Below are 22918 nucleotides of genomic sequence, written 5' to 3' on the forward strand. Positions count from 1 at the left end.
GCAGCACTTGTACTGCTGTCTTCACCCTGCTGCTTAAGATACAATCAGCTGTTCCCGATCTGTTCTCCTCTCCTGTACACAGACTTGATGCTTTTGGGGATGGAGGATGTTTTCAAGGAGGCTGTATTTATTTATTTATAAAACACTTTTACACCCAAGGGCATCACGGCGCAAGGGCACCCACAGGCACATTTAAAAGAAAATGAGGAAGCAGGGTAGTTAGAAGCAAATAAATTTCTTCAACTGTTAATTAAACCTAAGAGGAATTAACTTGGCTTAATTGCAAAAACTCGATTTTCTAAAATAATGGACACAGAACTCTGAAGGATCCGTTGCCCTTTCACTGTGACCAGTACAAGGGCACCTGCAGCAGCATCAAAGATCAGGCTGCAGGGCTGTGGCTGGTACGTTCGGAGTAACCACTGATGACATCTGTTTTCGGCCTGGGTTATAGTACATCCAGTGCCTCATACAGAGTACCTTGTAATCGATTCTCTGTTTTATAGTAAGCCACTGGAGAGAACGACACACGTCTCCAGCATCAAATTTACAGAGCCAAGAGACAATCAGGGGTGTGGAATTTATTAAAATATCTGCTTGTCCAGGGGACAGGTTGCTTCTCAAATCTACTTGTCCTGTAAAAAGATCTACTTGTCCCTTTGGTGCCATGTAGTGTGGCGACAAATTATGGCAGCAATCTCATTATGTAAGAGCTCTGATAATAGCCTCTCTGATTATGCCAGGGCTACTACCATAGTAGGGCTTGAATACTTGCAGTTTCAATCCCTACTGTAGCAATTTCCTTATTCTGCCACCTTTCTGCAGATCTGCATACTGGGGCTGGAGGAAGCAGTAAGCAATAGTTCCAGGGCTGGAATGCCTTTGAGTCTGCAAACCTACTAACCTGCATGTTTTAAAGATTTTTACCAGCTTCTCTCTAATATTTTCCCATAATAAGAAAGGTTGGACATTTACTCCTGACAATGGCAGAATTAGAACTTCTTCCAGGGTTGGTAAGAAAGTGTCTGGAGGGAAAATGAACTTGCAAATGCTCAGTAGATTTTCACATGAGCAAATCTACACATCGTATTTACCCATGCTAAAATACAGTTCACAAATATTTTATAGGGGTACGACATATACCATGGGTGCACTTTTGTGACTTTATTTAAGAATTTGGGGCCACATGTAGGTAGGTTCAGATTTGCGACCTGCAAATTGCGAGTCGCAAATCAGAATGTAGGATGGTGTCCCTGACACCATCTGTGATTCGCAAGGGCTTCGCAAATGCCCACCTCATGAATAATCATGAGGTGGGTCGCAATTTGCGACCCCCTCACGAATGGCGGTCCTCACAGGGATGGTGGCCTGCTGTAGACAGCAGACCACCATGTCTGTGACTGCTTTTCAATAAAGCAGTTTTTTTTTTTTTTTTTTTGGAATGCAGCCCGTTTTCCTTAAAGGAAAACAGGATGCATAACAAAAACGAAAAAACAAACGTTTTTGTTTAATTTTTTCAGAGCAGGCAGTGGTCCACAGGACCACTGCCTGCTCTGAAAAAATGTTTACAGTGACATTCACAATGGGGAAGGGGTCCCATGGGGATCCCTTCCCTTTTGCGAAAGTGTTAGCACCCATTTGAAATGGGTGCAAACTGCGATTGGTTTGCGCCCGCGGTCACAAAACAATCCTACATTGCACTGCGAGTCACAATTAGGAAACACCCTTACTAATTGCGAGTCGCAAACCCGTTTTGCGATTCGGTAACCAGGTTACCTAATCGCAAAACTGGGTTTGTGCATCGCAATGTGCTTTTTGCACGTCGCAAACAGCGAAAGTCGCTGTTGGCGACATGCAAAAAACTACCTACATGTGGGTCTTGGTCCCTAATTAGGTCTGGTGTTAACAAAGACATTTTGTTTTTATTAAACTTCTATTTCTCTCTCTTTCGGCTGGCTTTACTGTGAGTGATCACATTCTGCTCTTCCACAAGGAGCATATTGGCACACAAAGTAGTTTTGTTCAGTGTCAGGAACTACAGTGCAATCAGTGACGTAACAAAACTGGAGGGTACCCCTTTGCAAAGAACATGGAGGAGCCCCCTCTCCAGGCTCACTCAGGGCAGGTGCTGTGCTGAAGGGGCCCCCTGGAGGGCGGCTGCGGGGCCTTTGTTATGCCGCTGGTGGCAACGTGTGGTTTTAGAGTTCAAAAACTTTTTGGGGGGGGTTTGCCAGTGTTTGTTACAATGTTGAGGGCCTGGTAGCTCCCACAACAATAAAGTGTTACAAAAGCCATGTCAAAACAAGACACGCATTGATGAAACTAAAAGACTTATGTCAGATCAGTTGGCTTTGTCAGTGTTTGTTTATTTTCATGCTTCCCATAATCGTGTTGAAAATGGTTACACTGATTTTCCATTAGAAATATTTTTGGGAAATACTAGCATGCATCAACACATTTTACTAAATGACACTTCATTTGCATCTAATCAGAGAGCATTCTGGGAGCATTATACTTAGCCTCATAGCCTAAACTTTTCAAACATGTGTATACACGTTTTTGTTTTTTTTGTACTGGAACCAACGTCAGTAGTGAAGTGTGACCTTAAAACATTTATTTACAGCACTCACCCTAATAATGAAGGCTTTCAAATAATAAACCATAAATACAAGTTCGAACAGCATTATCTTTTGGAAACACATTACCTCAACTGCAGAGAGTTCCACTCTCTGTAAACAGGCAGCCAAAGGGCTTGTGCTGCAGAGGGTTGGGCCTACTTGTCCCAAGGACAAAGTAAACATAAAAACTTGTTGCCCTTGACCCCAAACAAGATGTCCCGGGCGATAGGAATTCCACATCCCTGCCAATCCAAAGTGCCATATTTTGAATCAGCTGCAATTTGGGTATCTGATATTCTGGCAGGCCTAAATAGAGATCACTTCTGTAGTCTAAGGGGGAGTCCATGATAACACTGAGGGCCACCATCCAGTTGTCCTATCGAAAAATGGGAGGTATATCGAGGGAGATAGGCTCAAGGCTGAGATGGGGTTACACAACGCAAATAAGAGGATGACGTGCCTACAGGGACTTGGGTGCAGTGAGGTGGATATTTTGAAAGAGGCACTTTAGTTCCTAGAAAGGGATGTTTGCCTTGTACGAAATTAGGTTCCCTTTTTTGTGTCTGCACAATTCTAACTCTCGTAGTTCAAATCCTAGACAATGCATATTTGTGGGGTGTGACAGTATGATAATACTGCCAAATGTAAGTGTTGGAAAGTGGGTTATTAGTAGTGATAACTATGGATCGACCTCTAGTAATAAGGCCACAATCACAATGTAAAGTTGTCAGGGTCTCAATAAATTACTTACTTGCTCAACACCTGCTAGCTGATAATGAGCAGGCAGGCTTTACATAGGAGACAGGTGTGTAAAGCATTTAAAAACGGCAATAAATAACCAGGACACAGCACACAAGAAAAATCCAACACTAATTTATAAAAATAGGAAATAGTTTTATCTTTAAAATAATACCAAAATGAATACAATCCACTGAAGGGAACCTTAGATATGAATTTTGAAAGGATAAATCAAAAATGTGCTTTCTAGTGCCTAAAAACCAATATCATCAACAAGGAACATCTGATCGTGCTTGACCAGGACCAAGTCACAATTTGAGGCCTACCGTGATGGAGCCCTGCTCAGAAGCACTGAGTGGGTGGCCTCTGTCAAAGTTTTACCTTCATACTTATTCAATTTTCTGAAGCTTTTTCTCTCGTCGGGCGAGGCACCTCGTCAGGCTGTGCTTCAATGCAATGTAGTCGGCTTGCTCAGCGCAAGCTCCCAGTCAACTCCTGGAAGTCTCATCGAAGGGAAAAAGCTCCAGAGCTTCAGCAGGATGAACCTGGATTTCAGGCTGGACCGTGGTTCAACGTTGGCAGCTTGACTCTCATTGACAGGCCGGTCACCTTATGGAGCTTTTTTGCATTTTTCCAAAAGTTCTCCAAACTTTGGGATCTCCTTCCAGAAGTCCTCCTTTGGATCGCCAGTGGTCTACAACACCAATCCAAGAGTCTAGAAACTCTGAGATGGTCCTTGAGATGTTGGTACTACGTTTCACTGAATGCACCTGGCAAGTCCTCAGAAGTCCAGCTGAAGGTGGTCAGCTGGGTCCTCCTTGGTGTGGATGTTGCAGGTGAAGTCAGTGAGTCAACTCTTTCCCTCTCTCGAAGCCAGGCAAAGTCCTTAGAGTGGTAGTTCCTCAGTGTGCAGCATGTGTTGTCATGTTGAGTGCAGTCCTTAGGGGTACAGACCAGGGTTCCAGCAGGGCAGCCCTTCTTCTCTTTTTAGTTTTAGGCAGGTTGCTGGGCAACCCTCTCATATTTATCCAGTGTTCCTGGGCTGGCAAGCAAGGGGGGCACCCCTTACCAATGGGGTGCAGGATGCCAACTTCTGGGGTCACCACTTCCTCTGAAGTGTGGCAAAAATCAATCCCAGAAAGCACTATTCTTTCAAAGTCCAAGATGGAGGAATTCCCTCCTTGGAGTTAAGATCTGGCTAAGCCATCCTACTGGTGTGGCTTATTTCCCTAAACACCCCCATCTCCCAGTCCTTCTGCTAAAATCATTACTGGGGCTCCTATCTGGCTGGGGTGGCAGGAAGAGGGGGTGAGCCTGTGTACCATTTCCCCTTTGAAGACCAGTTTGGCTGCCCAGCCCCCTTTCTGGCTTTTGCTCTGCAGCTTGCAGATCTCCACCCACCAGATGTCACATTGTACTTTACTTCACTCATTAAGGCAGCTTGGCTCAGCCTGACACCTTCTTGCCATCAGAGAAGAGCAGCTGAGGAGCTGGATTTTGGTTTAACAGAAAATCAAGTTCTATAACTTATTTTCTGTGATAGTTATAATATATCTAACAATGGCAAATTGTTGGATTTATTCTATCATTTTGAGTCCAAGAATGGAAATTGTAGCCCATTTCTATTGAAAGTTATACATCAATAACATTTCCCAATGCTAGCCTGTGGAGATACTGTACCCCAATGGGGAAAAACGAAATTGTCAGTTTTTCCTTCACCAGGGTATATAAAACATATTTTTTCTTTCATGTCCCTGCTTATAGTTACAAGGCACTATACCCCTGGGACACTTAGGGGAGACCTTAAGGGCTACGTGTTTGTCAAAATAAGGTAGTTTGAGACATTGGAAGTACTTTTAATTCCATAGTCGAATTTGCATATATTTTACTTTTAAAAGCAGCCTGCCAAGCAGGGCTGCCTTTAAAATGACTGCAGGCACTACAGCACTGCACACTAAAGTGCTTTTAAATCTACTGGGCCTCTTATCCTCCCTGCCCCATTATATACTAGGAACTTATAGGTACGCTGTGATAGCAAATTATAATTATGCCTAATTTGCATATTCCTTTTACACAAAGCACCGGCCCTAGGCCAGGTTAGCAGAGCCCAGAGTACTGCTAGAGTCAGTAGCCACCAGTATCGGTCACAAAAGTGAGGTGATCAGGCCCAAAAGGATGCCTTTCTCAAAGTAAGGAAATTAGCTAATTGTTTTCATGTTTAGATGTTTTGCCTCAAATCACATAGGGCATTATAGAAAATGCGAACATAGGCTTCTGCAAATTTTGGAGACTTTGTCCAGATATTCGCAATTTGTGATGGATCTCAGGAATACTTGAAGTTTACAATGGTCTTATTTACTCGTATTGGATACTGCAGTGTTCCCTACACACTCCCACTCTGGAAACACTTTTCTTTGACTAGGGTGAATTTAAGTGGAGTTTCTGGTTAGGAAGCTACCTGAAAGAAGTATGTGAATATACACAGATATAGAAATGTATACCCACTTCAACTTACTATTGAAATGTCCACATTTTCACATGTGTTAGTACACTTAATTCAAGCTGGAAGTGATTAATTCAGGATTAGAACCTATATTTGCTCAGGTTCTCCTGCATTTCAAGAAGCTGTTCCACAAAAAGCACAGTCGCAACCATTGAAAATCACTTAAAATCTCAAAACCTTTATACACAGTGTGAGAAAATAGTTTATCGGTGTGGATTGGAGTCCAGGCCAGTCTGAGAGTGCGAAAATTAAAACTGAGCTCAACCCCTGATAGCTGTGGCACAGAGCAAACAGGCTTAACTTAAGGGAAATGTGTAAAGCATTCAGAAGTACCAAATAGTTGAATAGTCAAAACCACAACACAATAAACATCCCACTCCATTAAAAAAAGAAGAAAAACATATAATAAACAAAATGACATAAAAATGACTAAAATACAATAAGTGAAACCAGACATATGAATTCAGAAAGATTAAAGTGAAAACCAAGCCAAAAAACGCACAGCTTCTATGGTAGCCAATGGATGCTGTAGACAGACCCTTGAACACGGGTTGGAAATAACAAGTACATTGAACCTGCTAAGAGCCTGGAAGTAGGGACGTTCAAAATGTTTTCTTTGTTTGCTTAGGAAAAACGCTTTGCCACACTGGGCAAATCTGATATTCAATCCGATTTTGTGGAACTGTCAATCAAATTCTTTTCACTGTCTGTCCCTGTGAAGCTCTTGAGTAAAAAAATTGGAAAATGTTCCCAAACTACTTTTGGTGCCCAACCAACCACAGGTGTGCACTTCCAAGGTCCCCAGTTCATCAAGGGGTACACTTAGAGACTCTCAAGGTGTCAAACAGAGGGCAATAGCAAAGTACAGTTGCCATTGGTTAGCTGGAATTCTTAGCAGGAATGTACACTTCAGCTTTTTTTCATAGTCTTTGAACCACACATGGCACCAGTCTTATGATCATTTGAGATCTTTGCGTCTTTGGATTTCAGATGAAATGGGGTCTTTCTCACAGAGGCTCTTAGTTCATTATGCTTGGTATCCTTTCATAAGTCTAGGAAAGCTGAGTGGGAGTCTAGGTTTATAGAGTTCACCAGCATATGAGCGGGGGACATCCCTAGTTCCTCTGTGACAAATTGAACAAAGGTTTCAAGGCCGCCACCTACCCAATTACACACTAGTTCCTGTTTGTCTGGCTGCAGACAGGCCCAAACTGCCACGTGCCAGGGCATTTTCAAGATGGAAAAAGTGTTTGGCCACAATAAACTTGGTCTCTGAGTGCTGGCAGTGTGTGTGGGTGTGTCATAGGGAACTCATCATTGTATTCCCACGTCATCTAACACTGAAATCTAGCATGAAGGAGGCACTGTGCCCACAACAAACCCAAACACCAAAGTCTAGTGGGACAAAAGCAGGATGCCTCAGCAACCAGACAGGAGTTATACAAGATTTGTCTTGGCATCCTGTTCTTTCTCCCACCCCAAATCTTACATATGACTCAACTGATATGTCAGTCAGGATTTGACAGTGTGGTGTCAACTGGATGCCCACACCTTCAACTCTGAATATTTAGTGGAGTTCAGAGAAGTCATCTCTGCCCATTGAGATCACCCGATTGTTTGCTCCTGAGAGATATTTTTTTTAAACCTTTTTATTGTACTTTGAACAAAAACAATAACAAAACAAACCCCCTCCCCCCAACACAGAAGGCATGCAGACAAGTCAGCATCCACTGACATACAATGCTTCCCATTGTTCTAGGAATGGGCCACTGTCCAATGTGATAACTCACTGGTCCTCCGATTGGTCCTTGAGCCTGTAGGGATGTTTTTAGGACCCGAGTTGGATCCCCCCCAACCCCAGCTTTCCTAGTTCCTCCCCTGGAACTCTACCCCATCTCTTCCCTGATTTCCATCCATGGACTACAGATAGTCTTGAATTCCTGGGAGGTATTTCACACCTCTTTCACACTTATTCCCATACTGGAGTATGGCTGAGAGCTGCCAGATGATTATGCTAATTAGCCTTCTGACAGTTCAGACAGGTACAAAGTACTTTTCCTTAATAAAATAAAAAATCTTACTTTACCATTGAATTAGATTTTTAGTAAATATTACACATTGTGGTTTAATTATATTTCTAGCTTGTCCCATTCCAGAGATAGCACTATTGTTGTTTAATCTGTACTCTGGTTTTCTACATAGGATAGCTAGGCATGCCACAATGAAAGTAACCTTTAGGGTATGACCACTTCAGGAACATGGTACTATTAATTTTCTGTATGTTTTACTTTTAAATACTGTGCACTCTACTGTGTGGGCTGCAAAGCTTACATCAGACAGACTTACTAATATTTAAAAGGTGGGTTTATTTGTTAGGAAGGGTTATTTCAACAGGTTGTGCAGTAAGTTGTACACTGCAGCAGTCAGGCTACAATGAGAGTTCTGAAGCCCTGTTGTCCTTTGTCACGCTAGTAGGTGGCACAATTAGTGCAGTCCACAGGTGACATTTAACTTTTGATGCCAGTGGAGTCTTTTCGCACAATATAACATGGCCATATAGAAAAGTTAAAGAAGCCAATAAAGGATTAGCCTGTTTTTACATTGTTTAGGGGTCAGAGCACATACACAGTGTGCAGAGTCTGAAAACCAGCAATAATGGGGGTGACCATACAAAAACTGCATTTTCTCATAAGCAGAATTTTTACATTCATAAGTACAGATTGCAAATGTAAAATTCCATCAATCCTTATTCTGTGACCATTCTGTGACTCCTGTTGTGGAGTTTGTTTGTTTGTCAAGTGCGTATTTTGTGCCCCTAATTTCATTTTAGCTACAGAGTAAATTATACGATTCTGGCCCCAGGTGAGAGCTGGTCTAGTCTAGAACCTAGATTTGCTCTGGTTGCCTTGCCTTCCTGGTAGCATCTATGTGATAAAAATCACATACACGACTAGCACTACATTGACACTCTAAAGGCAGTCTTAGTGGTGCATCAATCTTCTACCCCTTTCGTGTCCAGCATGGAATCAGCAGTGCTTAAATCTTGCCATATACTCAGAATATTCAGACAAAATCAATATATTTGCAAATATTATGTCAGTAGTTGTTTTGGCAATCACACTCATGCACCACACCACGCTTCTGTCTACCCAGTAATATTGTTGTGTTGCACGCCATATAATGGCACTTCCTTTGGTAACTCTTAAGTCAAAGACTGAGTTGTTCTTGCAAACTTTCCATCCCAGGTTCCCATCGATATTGGCTCCCCTATCACTGTGACTACCTCATGTACATGAAATTCTGCACCAAAGTATCTTCATTGATAGTCATTCACAGCAGGGATTTTTTTCTAATGTTTTTACTTCATTGAAGATGTAGAACCAGAACTCCAAGTAAGTAACTATTTCTTTCCCAACATTTGGCGTGCATGAAGAGTGAGACTGGATCGGAGGAGATGTAGCTGCAGTGTGAAAGTGCCTTGTCTAGTAAGATACTTCACAGCTACTGATAGTCAACTGCCAAACCAGCTAAGTAGCAAAAGACAAAAATAAAAAATCCATGGGAAAGCACTCTAGCACTGCAGAAGGTTCTCGAAGAACATATATACGCTATCACTTGTTGTGCTTCTTGGATATGTGTTGATAAAATGCAATTGCTGTGCATTTTAAACAAGAAATATCTTGTCGTTATAGGTTTTCAGAAACCCATATTACATGGACTGTGCTCATTTGGATTTGCTGGTAGACATGTGTTAAAGCAGTTTGCTGATAACGATGTAACAAAGTTTAAAGCAATTAAGGTATGGTGGTTGGCTTCATTTTTATTGTCCTTGTTTTATTGTGTTCTTTATATTTTTCATATCTGTTTTAATGTGTTTGAACGATTTTGAGCAGAAAACAACGAATATGTTTAGTCATGTGTAAACAATATCTTAAACGTAATTATATTTATTTATTTTTATTAGATTTTTGCAACATTACAAAACAAGGGAATACAAGTGGCAGCTCATCAGTGATACATCTTGTACAGCATTTGCATCATGAATTATTGCATATAACACAGTTTAAGGCGTCAGTTGCTGTGGCACCTAGACTGTCATATAGATTATACATTTCACATTATGACCCATCAGACATTGTCAGAAGATAAGTAGTAAATTTGCCTCAAATATCTTTGGGCCTGGGTATTGGCGGAGTTCCTCAGCATAGAGATCTAGTTGTTCTTTACAGTACCTCATGTCTTGTAGCCATTGGTTGAACTTGGGGGCTGGTCGTTATCCCCAATTGATGGCCACGCATTTTTTCGCCAAAAGCAGGGTTATTGCCTTCAATCTGAGGTTGGCCGGCTGTAATGGCTTGACTAGTCCAAGGAGACACATACAAGCGATCCATTCCACCCCTTCCAACATAATTTCTGACAGTGCTCTAGTTACTTGTACCCAGAAGTGGTGTACTCGGGTGAATGCCCAGGCTAAGTATAAGAAACTGGCATCTGTGCCTTGGCATCTAGCACAGGTCGTGTCTACCCGTAGCCCATACTTGTACAGTTGTATCGGGGGGTAGCACTTAAAGTGGATAATTCTTAGATTGCAGTTGGCAGTAAGGCGCTCTGTCTGCCCACAGCAAAACTCTGTCCTTCAACGTGAGTGGTGTCTCCAAGAAATTGTTCCATTTTTGTAGCGCGCTGCCAGGGATTGTTGGCCTATCAGCCTGCAAAACATTATATAACCTGGTGATGTGATTCTTACATGTGCTGTGTGCTAGCAGTGTCTGTAACACCCGCAACGTAGGTGGTGTGTCTGGAAATTGTAGATATAGCTTTCTCAAAGCTTCCCGCAGTCTATGATAAATGAATAGCAGCAGCGGGGTACAGTAAACGTAATTATTTAGAGGCTGAGTCACATAGGTTTCTTTCGCTGTATGTCTTATGTGTGAATTACTCCTGAATTTCCAAGCCAGAGTCAAAATAACTATTTTCTTGAGTAGTAAATGCTTTCGCAAAGAAAAAAAATACATAGTGATTCTGGTCCACGAGTACAAATGGCTTACTCCAGGAAATTTACAAGGCTTTTGCTTAGAGATCTTGGCACACCCAGATAACTATATCCTTAACCCTCATGTTGAAGCACATTATTATTATCTAATATTATTATTATCGAACAAAAACACCCACTTGAAGTAGTAACTGACCGGGAAATGTCACTAGTAGCCACTGGAAAATGGACAGTGCCACCTGAAGGCAACAAAAGGACAGAAACAAGCCAGTTGAGGATAGTTTATTTCCCCTGTCCAAAATTATTAGCATGCAGAGGTCACCGGTTTGTCGAGCAGACGAGGCAAAACTAGATTCGCTTGCTTGATCTCAGGCCTTGCAGTTTGACAGTTTGAGAGAGACGTTGAGAAGGTTAGAAGGAAGCCCACAGTTCTACCAGGACTACAGTGAAGTAAAAAGAGTGCTTTCGAAAGTCTGTGAGGGTCAAATAACAGAATAAACCATGACATAAAAACCGTATTTAAAATGGCAACAGCAGGAGAAACGCTTCACAAACGACCCACTTTAGCGCACTCCTTCCTTATAAAGCCTCCTTGCCTGTCCTCCGAGGAGAATGCATTTCAAACACTGAATCAAAATTGCCTTTTCTCTCAGTGAGAAAGGCCCAGGCTTGTGTGCATCAGCTGGATCTGACAGTGTGTGCCTCAAGGTTCAGTAATCAGTGAGTTAGCCTCTTACATTTTTTACCCTCTGTCCATTGTTTCATAGCTTCGCTCAGACCGGTCGGGTATTGCTGACTCAAAATTAGCTCCCATGTTAGGTTGGGTGTGTTCCAGGGATTTTTCCAGTGTTCAGAACAGCAGATGCCCCATATTTTAAGCAATGGTAGTGTCCTGCAAATAGTCCACATAACATTCTACTCGTGAGCTCCTTGCATCTTTTGAAGATAAATCTTACTTAAGATGTAAAAAGAACAAGAGCCAGCGGCTCTTCACATTAACATAGCCAACCAGCTCTAGGTCATCATTACTCTCCTGTCCCTCCTGTCTTCAAAATTTTGATATCTGATATAACCAGCACATAAATACTTGTAGACGTTGTTTGAGTGCCTGTTAAAGTGGCACCCGTTTGCTTACCTTTTAGAAGTTGAAACCCATTTCCTCCTTTAAAAACAAAATCAGGAAAGTTTGGAGCCGGGGCTGTGCAGCTTTTACTGGAGTTAGGTCAAAATGATCACTGTACCAAAGGAAATTAGCTCTCTGGAATCTTTGCATCCCACCAACATGGTCCTTATCAGAATCATCCAAGATTTACTGACATGTGATAAGTACCCTTTCTTTAATCAACAGTCATTCAGGATGTATTTTTCACATGCACTCTCTTTTTAACCAATCAGTATGGTGCATGCTCAAAACAGCCATGCATTTTCTTTATTATTAATTCCCAAAAAAGCTTTATGTAGCCTTTTTTCTAATTCTGGGAAAGAAGCACAAAAGTCCATGTTAAACATTCTTGCAACTCTGAACATCTGATTTTTAAGTCTCTACAGACAGCTCGTGCTGTCCTGTGCGAGAGTGCCTGTTATGCAACATAAAACAACTATGAAGAAGTAGAGTGGGTTTTTGGTCAGCCCTCTTCACTAATTAATTTGAATCTGTTTTCCATAGTTTGCCATTGCTAATATGGGCTGTCTGTCAAGGCCATGGTATTTTTACGGTGTTTACATTGTCTCATTTTTGCTGCCATTAGATTTTGCAGATTCAAACATGATGTAGAACTTAAAATTGAGACCCGTTTTATATTCTTTGATGTAGTTACGTGGCTGACACAACAACATTTAATTGCTAACATGAAGCTTTACTGATTCCTGTTTGGATGCCCAAGCGGCTCATAAAAGAAGTGGGACTGTGTATTTCGCTATCCTTCCCCCCACCCCTGTCCTGCGGGCATTCATTTGTTTTACTTTGCTGTCCTTATACATTGGTATTGGTTTTACAACTTTTTTTGTACGTGGAATAGCGAACTGCAGGCATATAGGCATTTTTACAGATGTACTGAAGATACCCCCCTTTTGTCTGATGCAAAATTTTGCTCTGTTACTCTTTTAAGGTCACCACTTTTAATGGAAGCCAAGTATTTTGTCTTAGTTTCATGACACACTTGTGAAGTAAGAGCTTCACTCTTATAATGAAGTCTGTTCAACAAAGGGACCCTTTTTAAGCGGTTAATATTGTTGTTATATTTGCTTTGTTGGTTTAGTGATTCACTGTTTTTTGTTAGTTACTGTCCTACCTCATTTGGGGACCACAGGCAAATGGGGACTGCTGGAATCTCAACCATAGAGTCTGGGGTCAATAGCTGCTGATGTGCCAAGGCCCCGCTGCACTATGACTGTGCAAACTGGGCTAAGAAAATCCTCTTCAGAGCTTGATTCCCAGATAGGGAATCCAAGAGGCTGGTACTGATGACGAGCATCAACAGGCTTCTCAGGGAGGTAGTGCAGGGGTACTTTAAGTTCGGAAATCACCCAGCAGCAAAATAAAAGATTATCTGAGAGAGACATTTAGTTCCAGATTCCCTATCTTAGAATTTCCCCCAGGCGTCAGTCTGGATCTAGAGATTTTTCTCAAGCAATACCCCTACACACCGTTAGGTGGCATCGATGGGCTCTGCATCTGTCGTTGGCGTCCATCCTGGTTTGGAGGAGAGAGACCAATAGGGATAGGAATGTACCCCCTTCCCCCCCAAAGAAAGTGGACAGAGGATTTCTCAGGTGCACACTCAGTCAAGTTAGCATTAATTCCAGGCAAAAAGTGTGTGTGTGTTGGGGGGGGGGGGGGGGGGGAATATATATATATATATACACACACACACACACATACTCACTCCCCCCCCCCCCCCCAAACCTTCCTAGTATGAACCTCCCCCCCCCCCCCCCCCCCCCCCTCCCCGCTGGGACCAGTCAGAGGAAGAATCACGTCAGACAGGTGAGTTTTGCATATAGTCTAAACAGGTTACTCCCTCCCCATCGTGACTACCCCTCCATCATTTCCGCCATCCTACGATCTGATGATGGAGGATCACTTAGCACTTCTCTGAGAGGAAGTTACGGCTCTTGGCCAAGGAAGCCATATAGAGGGTTCCTGTGCCAGAAGTAGGCCATGGTTGCTATTCCTGCTACTTTCTGGTACCCAAAGAGGACAAGGACCTCCGCCCTATCCTAGACCTTTGGTCCCTCAATCTCTTCCTCAGGAAGAAGTACAATTTCTCACTGTGGCTCAGGTTCTATCTGCCATGGACCCAGGAGACTGGAAGGTAGTGTTGGACTTGCAGGATGCTTAGTTCCATATTCCCATCCTACCTGCCCACAGACATCATTTGCAGTTCACGGTGGACACTCAGTTCACTGTGCTCGCCTTTGGCCTTACCAGCGCCCCTCAGTTGTTCAAGGTGACGGCGGTGGTCACAGCTCACCTGCACAGGTCAACGGGTTTCAGTCTTCCCCTACCTCGACGACTGGCTGTTGAAGGCGGGGTCACTACAGGCTCTTGTTTCCCACCTCAGTGCTATGACGGACCTGCTGCATTCGCTGGGGTTCACTATAAACGTGCTGAAGCCACAGCTGATTCCCTCTCAGACACTCCATTTTATCGGAGCTGTTCTGGAAGCTGTGCAGTTTCAGGTTTATCCTCCTGAAGGGCGAGTCCAGGATATTCAGACTATGACATCGATGTTTACGTCTCTAACCTAGATTTTGGTGACAATGACTCTAAGGCTGCTGGGCCTCATGGCCTCCTGCATCCTGCTAGTGACACATGCCAAATGGTATATGCATGCTCTGCAGTGGGACCTGAAGTTCCAGTAGGTGCAGCATCAGGAATCTCTCTGATGTGGTCCAGATCTCGGAGGGAACTGCGCAGGATCTGCAGTGGTGGTTAACGAACCACAATTAGGTCAGAAGCAGATCCCCTTCCCCAACCAGATCTGATAGTAGTGACAGATGCGTCACTCCTGGGCTGGGGCGGCCATCTGGGAGGGGCAGAGATTAGATACATCTGGGCTCTGGCGGAGTCCGGACTCCACATCAACCTCTGGGGCTCAGGGCGATCAGACTGCATTGAAACCATTTGTTCCCTCTCTCAAGGGAAAGGTTGTGCAAATGTTCATAGACCATACCACCACCATGTGGTACTGCAATAACAGGGTGGGGTGGAGTGGGGTTGTGGACCCTTTGTCAAGAGACTCTGTGCCTCTGGACGTGGCTGGAACAGCAGTGCATTTCCCTGGTGGTTCAGCATCCGATGGGCTCTCTGAAAGCCAGAGCAGAGAAACACATCCAACAGTGCTTAGTGGATCACAAATGGGGTCTCCATCCAGGGGTGGCCCAAGGTCTTTTTCAGCAGTGGGGAAAGCATTGGCTAGATCTGTTTGCCTCCGCAGAGAACATGCAATGTCAGCAATATTACATGTTGGAGTTTCCAAGACGGTACTCAGTCGGCGACGCATTTTGTCTCAAGTAGAACTCAGGCCTTCTGTACACCTTTCCGGCAATACCACTTCTGCCCAGAGTTCTCAAGAAGATCAAGAATGACTGGACCCAAGTAATTCTTGTGGCTCCAGACTGGGCATGGCGCGTATGGTATCTCGTGCTTCTGAGTGTTGCCATTGATCCTCCACTCAGGCTGCCTCTTCGGGAGGATTTTCTGTCACAGCAGCAGGGGAGGGTTCTCCACACCAAACCTGTCCATTCTCTGTCTTCTTGCTTGGAGATTGAGTGGCGGCAGTTGACAGCTTTCAACCTTCCGCCCGAAGTCTGTGATTTTATCTAGGCAACCAGGCGTCTCTCCACCAAAATGGTATACACCTGTCGTTCGCATAAATTTGTGGCATGATGTACCAACAAAACCATTGATCCCCTTTCTGCACCTCTGTCTGAGATTCTTTTGTTTATTCGTTCTCTAGTCTGCAATCTCTGCCTTCCTGAGACTAACTGATCAACCCTCCTTGTTTAAGTCTCCCATTGTTGTGGTATTCCTCATAAGTATTACCCATATGTTTCCACCTTCCACGTTCATAATACCACAGTGGGATTTGAACCTAGTCCTTACCTTCCTCATGTGTGCTCCTTTTGAGCCTCTTCATAATTGTCCTCTTCGGCTCCTCACCTTAAAAACGGCCTTCTTTGTGGCCATCACTTCTGCATGGAGAATGAGTGAGCTACAAGCTCTTTCTTCAAAGCCACCCTTCATCTCTGTCCATCCTGACAAAGTGGTGCTTCATACTAGGGCCTCTTTCCTCCCTAAAGTGGTCACGCCCTTTCACGCAGGCCAATCCATCATCTTGCCTACTTTCTACGCAACCCCCACATCCTTCTCGTGAAGAGGAGAGACTCCACCACCTGGATCCAAAAAGAGCATTGACGTTCTACCTCAATCATACCAAAGACTTCTGGGTGGACAACCAGCTCTTTGTGGGTTTTGTGGGTGCGAAGAAAGGACGGGTGGTGCAGAAGAGAACTGTCTCCAGATAGGTTGTTCTCTGCATCAAAATGTGCTGTGCTTTGGCTAAGAAGCAACCCCCTGAGGGTCTGCGTGCTCACTCCACCAGAGCAACAGCTGCAACCACTGCGTTAGCACACAGAGTTCCAGGCCTGAACATCTACCAGGCAGCATCGTGGGCATCACTGCACACGTTCTTCAAACACTACTGCCTGAACAGTCAGGTGCTCAGGGACGGCTCTTTTAGCTGTTCAGTCCTGCCGGACTTCCTAGTATGATCTGGGTTCGCAGACCCTCCTCCGGGGATGGTATTGCTTGGGTATCTGTTCTAAGGTATGGAATCTGCAACTAGAAGTCTCTATCAGACGAACAAGTTACTTACCTTACTGTAACAAATTATCTAGTGGAGACCTGTTCTAGTTGCAAATTCCTTACCGCCCCCCACACTCCCCATCCTCCCTACTATGCAAACTGATTTCTAGTGACAGAGACACCCTTTCAATGCCCTAGTTCTGGCACACCGGTCTCTGGGTTCTTCATGGCTCCACGCTTCTGGCATGGAAAGTCATGAAAAGAAAGTGACGTCAGCGCGTCGGGGTGGTGCCTATATATGACCGCGATGCTATCATGGCAACCACAATGCCAATGACGGACACAGAGTCGACTGATGCCACCTGATGGCACGCAAGGGTACTGCTCGAAGAAAAATCTCCAGATCCAGTGTGACACCTGGGGGTAAGGAATCTGCAACTAGACTATGACTCTACCAGATCATTCATTACCGAAGGTGAGTAACTTGTTCGTCATGGATTTCTGATGCCAACCGACTCATTGTCAACATATTGCTGAAAAATCTTCTTGCCAACATCCATTGCAATTCCATCCACAATTTTTTTAATCTTACTGGTTGCCAGGAAGAAATGTTTTTCTTCTTATTTCCCACATTCCGTGTTGATTTCCCTATCCCACCCTTTTTGCAGATTCGAAAACCTCGATTTTTGTGTCGGCTTTCATCTTATGTAATATCTCAACACTAGGTGATGGATTGTGTTGCTTTTCTGGGTTTGGTCTACAAAATATGGTATAGGTTTTGTACCTGTGGAGTCTCCATGGTTGCAAGTAATACCTGATTTTTAGGTATTCATAAATATTTGAGTTTGGAATTCCATATTTTCTACTGGTTTCTTGTCAGATAATTGATACATACATAAATAGGGATATCAAGGCTTGGCTATGTATGGAGTCGTATGAGGGAGTTTCATTCCAAATCCTGCATGCCCACTTCCCAGTTCTTCTGCAACTTACAGTTACGCCTTGCATTATACACATATCACAACACACTGCAGGATCTCCCTGAATGCAGTCCACTGGGAAACAAGCTTCTCACTAGTCCCCAAGGGAAAGGGGTGTATCTCAAATCTAAAAAGGCATAGGGATCTACTCACCTGGGTCATTACCCTCGTTGAGTAGGTTGGGGGAATTGGACGAGGTGGACTGGAGGGATGTCTGCATGGCTCATTGTACTTTTACAATTTCTGCTTGGCTCCTCATCCAATTTAAAAGCCTGCATCAAGCCTATTTGGCTCCTGTCTATATGTACAGGTCAGGCCTTGCACCCTGTCTGGCTTGCCACCTCTGCCACGACCCAAGGGGGATTTCTTACATGTTGTTTGGCAATGCTCAGTGATTCAAGATTATTGGACCTCTGTTTTTGATGTGCTGTCTGCTGTGCTAGGTGCCCAGTGGAAGTTGACCATAGAATTGCTTTTCTAGGCATACTCAATGACATGGGAGGACCCAGGGGGAACAGGAGGTTAGTGGGAATAGGCACACTATTGGCCAAGCGTAACATAGCCTGCAACTGGACTTCTTCAGTAACCCCCTCACTGGCAGCCTGGAACTGGGTAATGGACTGGTACGGCAAATTGGAGGAGACTATATATGTGGCACGGGGTTGTCCTCACGAATATGCTATAAAATTTGAAAGAAATGGTGGGCATACCACAGTTTGACGAAAAAGAACTGTTGGGGAGGTCTGTTGAATGATCCAAGGGTCTATGGAGCTGTACTCCTAATAAGTCTCCAGTTAGCTGCTTTACTCTGTGATGTGCCTTACATGTTGAACAGGGCACCTTTTCTGTGGTGTAAAATTGCAAGGAAATATTGCTATTTAAAAAAAAAAAAAAAAAGAGCATGATTCATTGCCTGGCTTCCATTTAATCAGTTCTTTACCATAGACATAGGATCAGAATTCCCCTCATATGAGCATGGGATGGAAGGCTAAAGACTCTCAAAAGGGGGGGAGGGCGCATGGGGCCATCTTAGTCCTTTTTGAGTTGTCTACAGCATGAGACATGGTGGACTTCTTGATCCTGTTAGGCAGATTGACATAAATAAACCACTTTGAGCCGAGAGCTTGAGTGTCACGGCTCTTCAAGATATGTCCTATGGAGAGGAATGTTTGTCTCGCCCTACTTTTAATTTGTCTTGTCTGTCCTTTCTACCATTGCACAAAGACTCCTCTTTCTAAGTTTAAGAGGGATTGTTAAGTCTTGTGCAAATGTCCTGTTAAACAAACAGCACTTGCAATGTTCCGAAGAATGGCGATAATTGTTTTTTTATCAAAATTACCTCGATTGGTACCACTCAGTTTATTGATTTTATGTATATAATCTCTTGCTGAAGAGCAACTCATGTCCGAAACGCAATTAGAATAGAATAAATAATCAGTATGAAGCATAATACATGTAAAATATATAGCTTACGGAATGATAAATTATTTCTATGAAGAAAACATATCTTTCAAGAAAAAATGTTTTTACAATCCTGCAATAATGTACTAATGTGGTACTCGATAAACAGGTTTGAAATGAATGCTTCATTTGATTAACCAGTGAAAGACCCCAAATCAGTGTTTGGGACCATGCTGTGTAGGGCTGAATTCAGCAGAGAGTATGGATATTATATTTTGTGGTACAATTAATTTTGCTGTTGTCTCCTGATGACTCCTGACTAATATTTTATGTGTTTGAAGGTATTCTCATTGGTAGGTAATTCAGGCAGCTTTTGTAACTCATGTTTTCTTTTCTGAAATCTTGATGCCCCCATTTTCAACAATCTTGTGCGGATGTCTGTTGTTTATGTTGTTAGCACTGCTAGCTCTGTGACTGTTGTAACCATTATGTAGAAGTAACTTCTGCTATTTATTGGTTCCATATAGTCAGTTTTCAGTGGTGACACCAATACTTGTTGAATATGTTGTGTTGCAAAGATACAAAGGTTTTAATCGAATGTAAATCATTGTGTGATGAAATGCACATGACTTTTGCAGGTGCGATTTGCAAAACCAGTTCTTCCAGGCCAAACCCTGCAAACAGAGATGTGGAAAGAAGGAAACCGAATCTACCTCCAGACCAAGGTATGGGCTAGTGGGCATATAAATGTGACATCAGTATTTCATCATAGTTGCAGTTGATGCCGTCCTGCCTCTGAGGACTGCATCACAGACAGGGTTATGAAACCTCTAGTGTGGATTTGTGCTTTGGGTATGATAGGCTTGTATAGTTAATATACCTAAAAGAAGACAGATATTTCACTATGTAATAAAACTAATAAGAGAAGCTTTTTAGGTGTCGCAGTTGTATCGTATTGTGGCATTTCTATAGCATTTATAGCCCCAGTGGCGCACTGAAGCTCTTACCAACATATCTAGCAAGCTACGCCATGTAGGGTTTGCGGTTGAAAGGGTGTTTTCTTTATTTTGTGATCCTATGTGGGAATAGTTCCCATGTCATTAGTGATGGCCACCGAGGTGTCATTATTGTGTTATGGGGCACAGCATGTAGCAATGAGGTGGTTGATGAAGTGTGAGGGACAGACACACAATTTTATGGTTTTCAGTATGCTGGGAGCTTTGAACAGCTCTACGGGTCCTTTTATGGTATTTCTTATGATTATAGTCTGCTTAGCTGGTTGTCCATGTGTCCAGGTGCTGGCATGGATGGAAAGGGAGACAAGAGAAGAGATCTGCTGAGATGGACATTTTTATTATTTACTATGATCTCTTCTCTGAGTGTCTTTTGAGATGTATTGAAGTGGTTAGAGTGTGTAGAAATATGAGACCTGACCTGTAGTGGTGGACTAGATTAACATCGTCTAAATTGTCCAGCAGTGTGTAACAGATTTCTTCAGTTGTTCACTGCCTGTTCATTTGCTGATGACTTTTTTTTGGCTGTACAGTAGGGCCTCATAGCAGATATGTCTTATGATGATGATGATGATGATGAGGAAACTCATAGCTCGCACAGCTACTCATAAGTGTATCCCGGCACGTACCATCAGATCAGCTCATTATGCATAACCAGCCCTAACTCTGCACAAACAACCAGGTCTTAAGCTTCTTTTTGAATATTGCAATAATACTGCAATCTCGAAGCTCCAGTGGGAGCTTATTCCATGCCAGAGCACCCTGGTAAGCCAGGGGACCTGCCACCGGTCCCGGCACAGCGAACGTGGGGAATGGTAGCTAACAGTTTGTTCACCGATCTCAGATTTTTCTGAGGGATATAAAAATTGAAACAGGCTCTGAGATAGCCAGGACCAAGCTGGTACAAAGCACCATGTACCAGAGCTTTGAACAAAATTATTTTTTTGATAGGGAGTCAGTGCAGAACACATAGCTGGGGGGACATCTGAATGCCAAGTTCAGCAATAGGCGGGCTGCAGTGTTTTGGATTACTTGGAGTCTAGTTAGTTCTTGCTCTGGTAGTCCAAGATACAAGCCATTACCATAGTCCACGCTAGCAGTGATCAAGGCCTGGATCACAATCTTTTTTGCTGGAAAAGATAGGAAGTGTAGAAATGTTGGCAGGGAGCGCAGTACCCCAATGCACCTCCCAACTACAGCATTAATTTGATATTTGAAGGATAGGCTGTCATCAAGTTTGAACCCTTAAGTTCTATACTGCAACTTCTTGGCGGCCAGGGAGGGGTGCATCATCCGGCCAAAAGGCTTCCCGGAGTTCTGGCGTGGTATTGCCAACTTTTTTTTTTTTTTTAGCCGCATTGTACTTAAGTTGGTAGCTAGCCAGCCACTGGAAAATGGTGAACAAACAGTATTGAATTTGCTGACCTGATAGTTCTCCCTTATCCCAAGAGAACCGTAGTTGTGTATCGTTGGCGTAAAAAATAATTTTAGCACCAAGGGCTTCAGCAGTCCAATCCAGAGGAGTAAGATACAGGTTAAACGAGGTGGGGCTCAAGGCCGAGCCGTGGGGAACTTCAACCGTTACTTCACATGGTTTTGACAAATAAGGCAGGGTCCAAATTTGTTCACTCTGGCCAGCCAAGAAGGAGGCAAACTAGTCCAAGGCTAATCTCATCACCCTTATTGCATGTAGACACTAGGAGTCTTGATCGGGGGACATTGTCAAAAGCAGCCGACAGATCTAACTTTAGCAGCACTACCTTGGTTCCTATCCCCCCACCCCCCCCAAATCAGGGGTGCTTTTGATGTATTCGGTCATCTCCACTAGCAGAGTCTCTGCGATAAAACCAGGCCTAAATCCTAATTGGCTTGTTTGTTATAAAGTATTAGCATCCAGGTAGTCTGACAGCTGATGGTTCACATGCTTTTCTAGGATCTTAGTGAAGGCTGGGAGAAGGGAGACAGGCCTATAATTAGAGGGACTGCAAGGATCAGCAGAAGGATTTTTTAATACTGGCAAGATCTTGGCTGTTTTTCCAGGAATAGTGTACTATCACAGAAGTTAAGAACATGTTGAGTACCCTATTGACCAGCAGATTAATTATGATTGTCACCTCCGCTAGTAATTTGGGGGTACCAGGGTCTGCAGGTAACCCAGATTTTAAGGAGCATAGACCTGAAGTGAGTTCACCATGGTTAAAGGCTCAAGACTGGATAACGTAGCTGAGGCTAAATGGATCCAATTACCATGCAATTTGTCAACAAATTCAACATCTGCCCTAGAGCCACTAGACAGACTGGTTTGAGTATTCATAATTTTCGTCTGGAAATATGTGACCAGTTGTTCACACCACTCTGAAGAAGCACAGTGGGTCCTGGCACTCGATAATGGAGATGTGAAATTTTTGATAATAGCAACATTTTATTTAGAATTATTCTTAGAATTCTCAATTTTACTTTCCCTGAAAGCTGTTTTTTCTGCTCTGATATCAGCATGGTATTTCTTATGGGATGCTTTATGCTTTTCCTTAGCATCCATCTTATACTCTCTTTTCCACTGACTTTCTTGAATCTTATATTTTTTTCTCAGCCTTCAGATTCTCTGAAAACCAAGGGCAGGGTGGCCTACTTCTGCTAGCTCTGCATGGGAGAGGAGAGGCAGCTGTATTAATGGCACACTTGATCCAATTGATCAGCAGCTCTAAGTCTTTCTCTAGCTCACCCAATAGAAAAGGTGAGCTAGCTTCCAAGACTTACATAAATTCCTGAGGTCAAACTTTATACAGTGCTCAATAAGTTTCTACACCCTTAGCAATGGAGCTAAAGGTTTGGTTAATACCTGCCATAAAAATATGATCATATA

General features: G+C 43.3%; 1 protein-coding gene across 1 annotated transcript in view; it reads left to right on the plus strand.

Annotated features, from left to right (window-relative positions):
• Window positions 1-22918, plus strand: part of HSD17B4 (hydroxysteroid 17-beta dehydrogenase 4) — a 640476-nt gene that overhangs the window by 502004 nt on the left and 115554 nt on the right. The window contains exons 19-20 of the mRNA XM_069226895.1: window positions 9552-9658; window positions 19681-19767. Of these exons, the coding sequence (XP_069082996.1) occupies window positions 9552-9658; window positions 19681-19767 (194 nt within the window). The remainder of the gene's footprint in view (window positions 1-9551; window positions 9659-19680; window positions 19768-22918) is intronic.

This window comes from Pleurodeles waltl, chromosome 1_1 (assembly GCF_031143425.1).
Source record: "Pleurodeles waltl isolate 20211129_DDA chromosome 1_1, aPleWal1.hap1.20221129, whole genome shotgun sequence".
NCBI lineage: Eukaryota > Metazoa > Chordata > Amphibia > Caudata > Salamandridae > Pleurodeles > Pleurodeles waltl.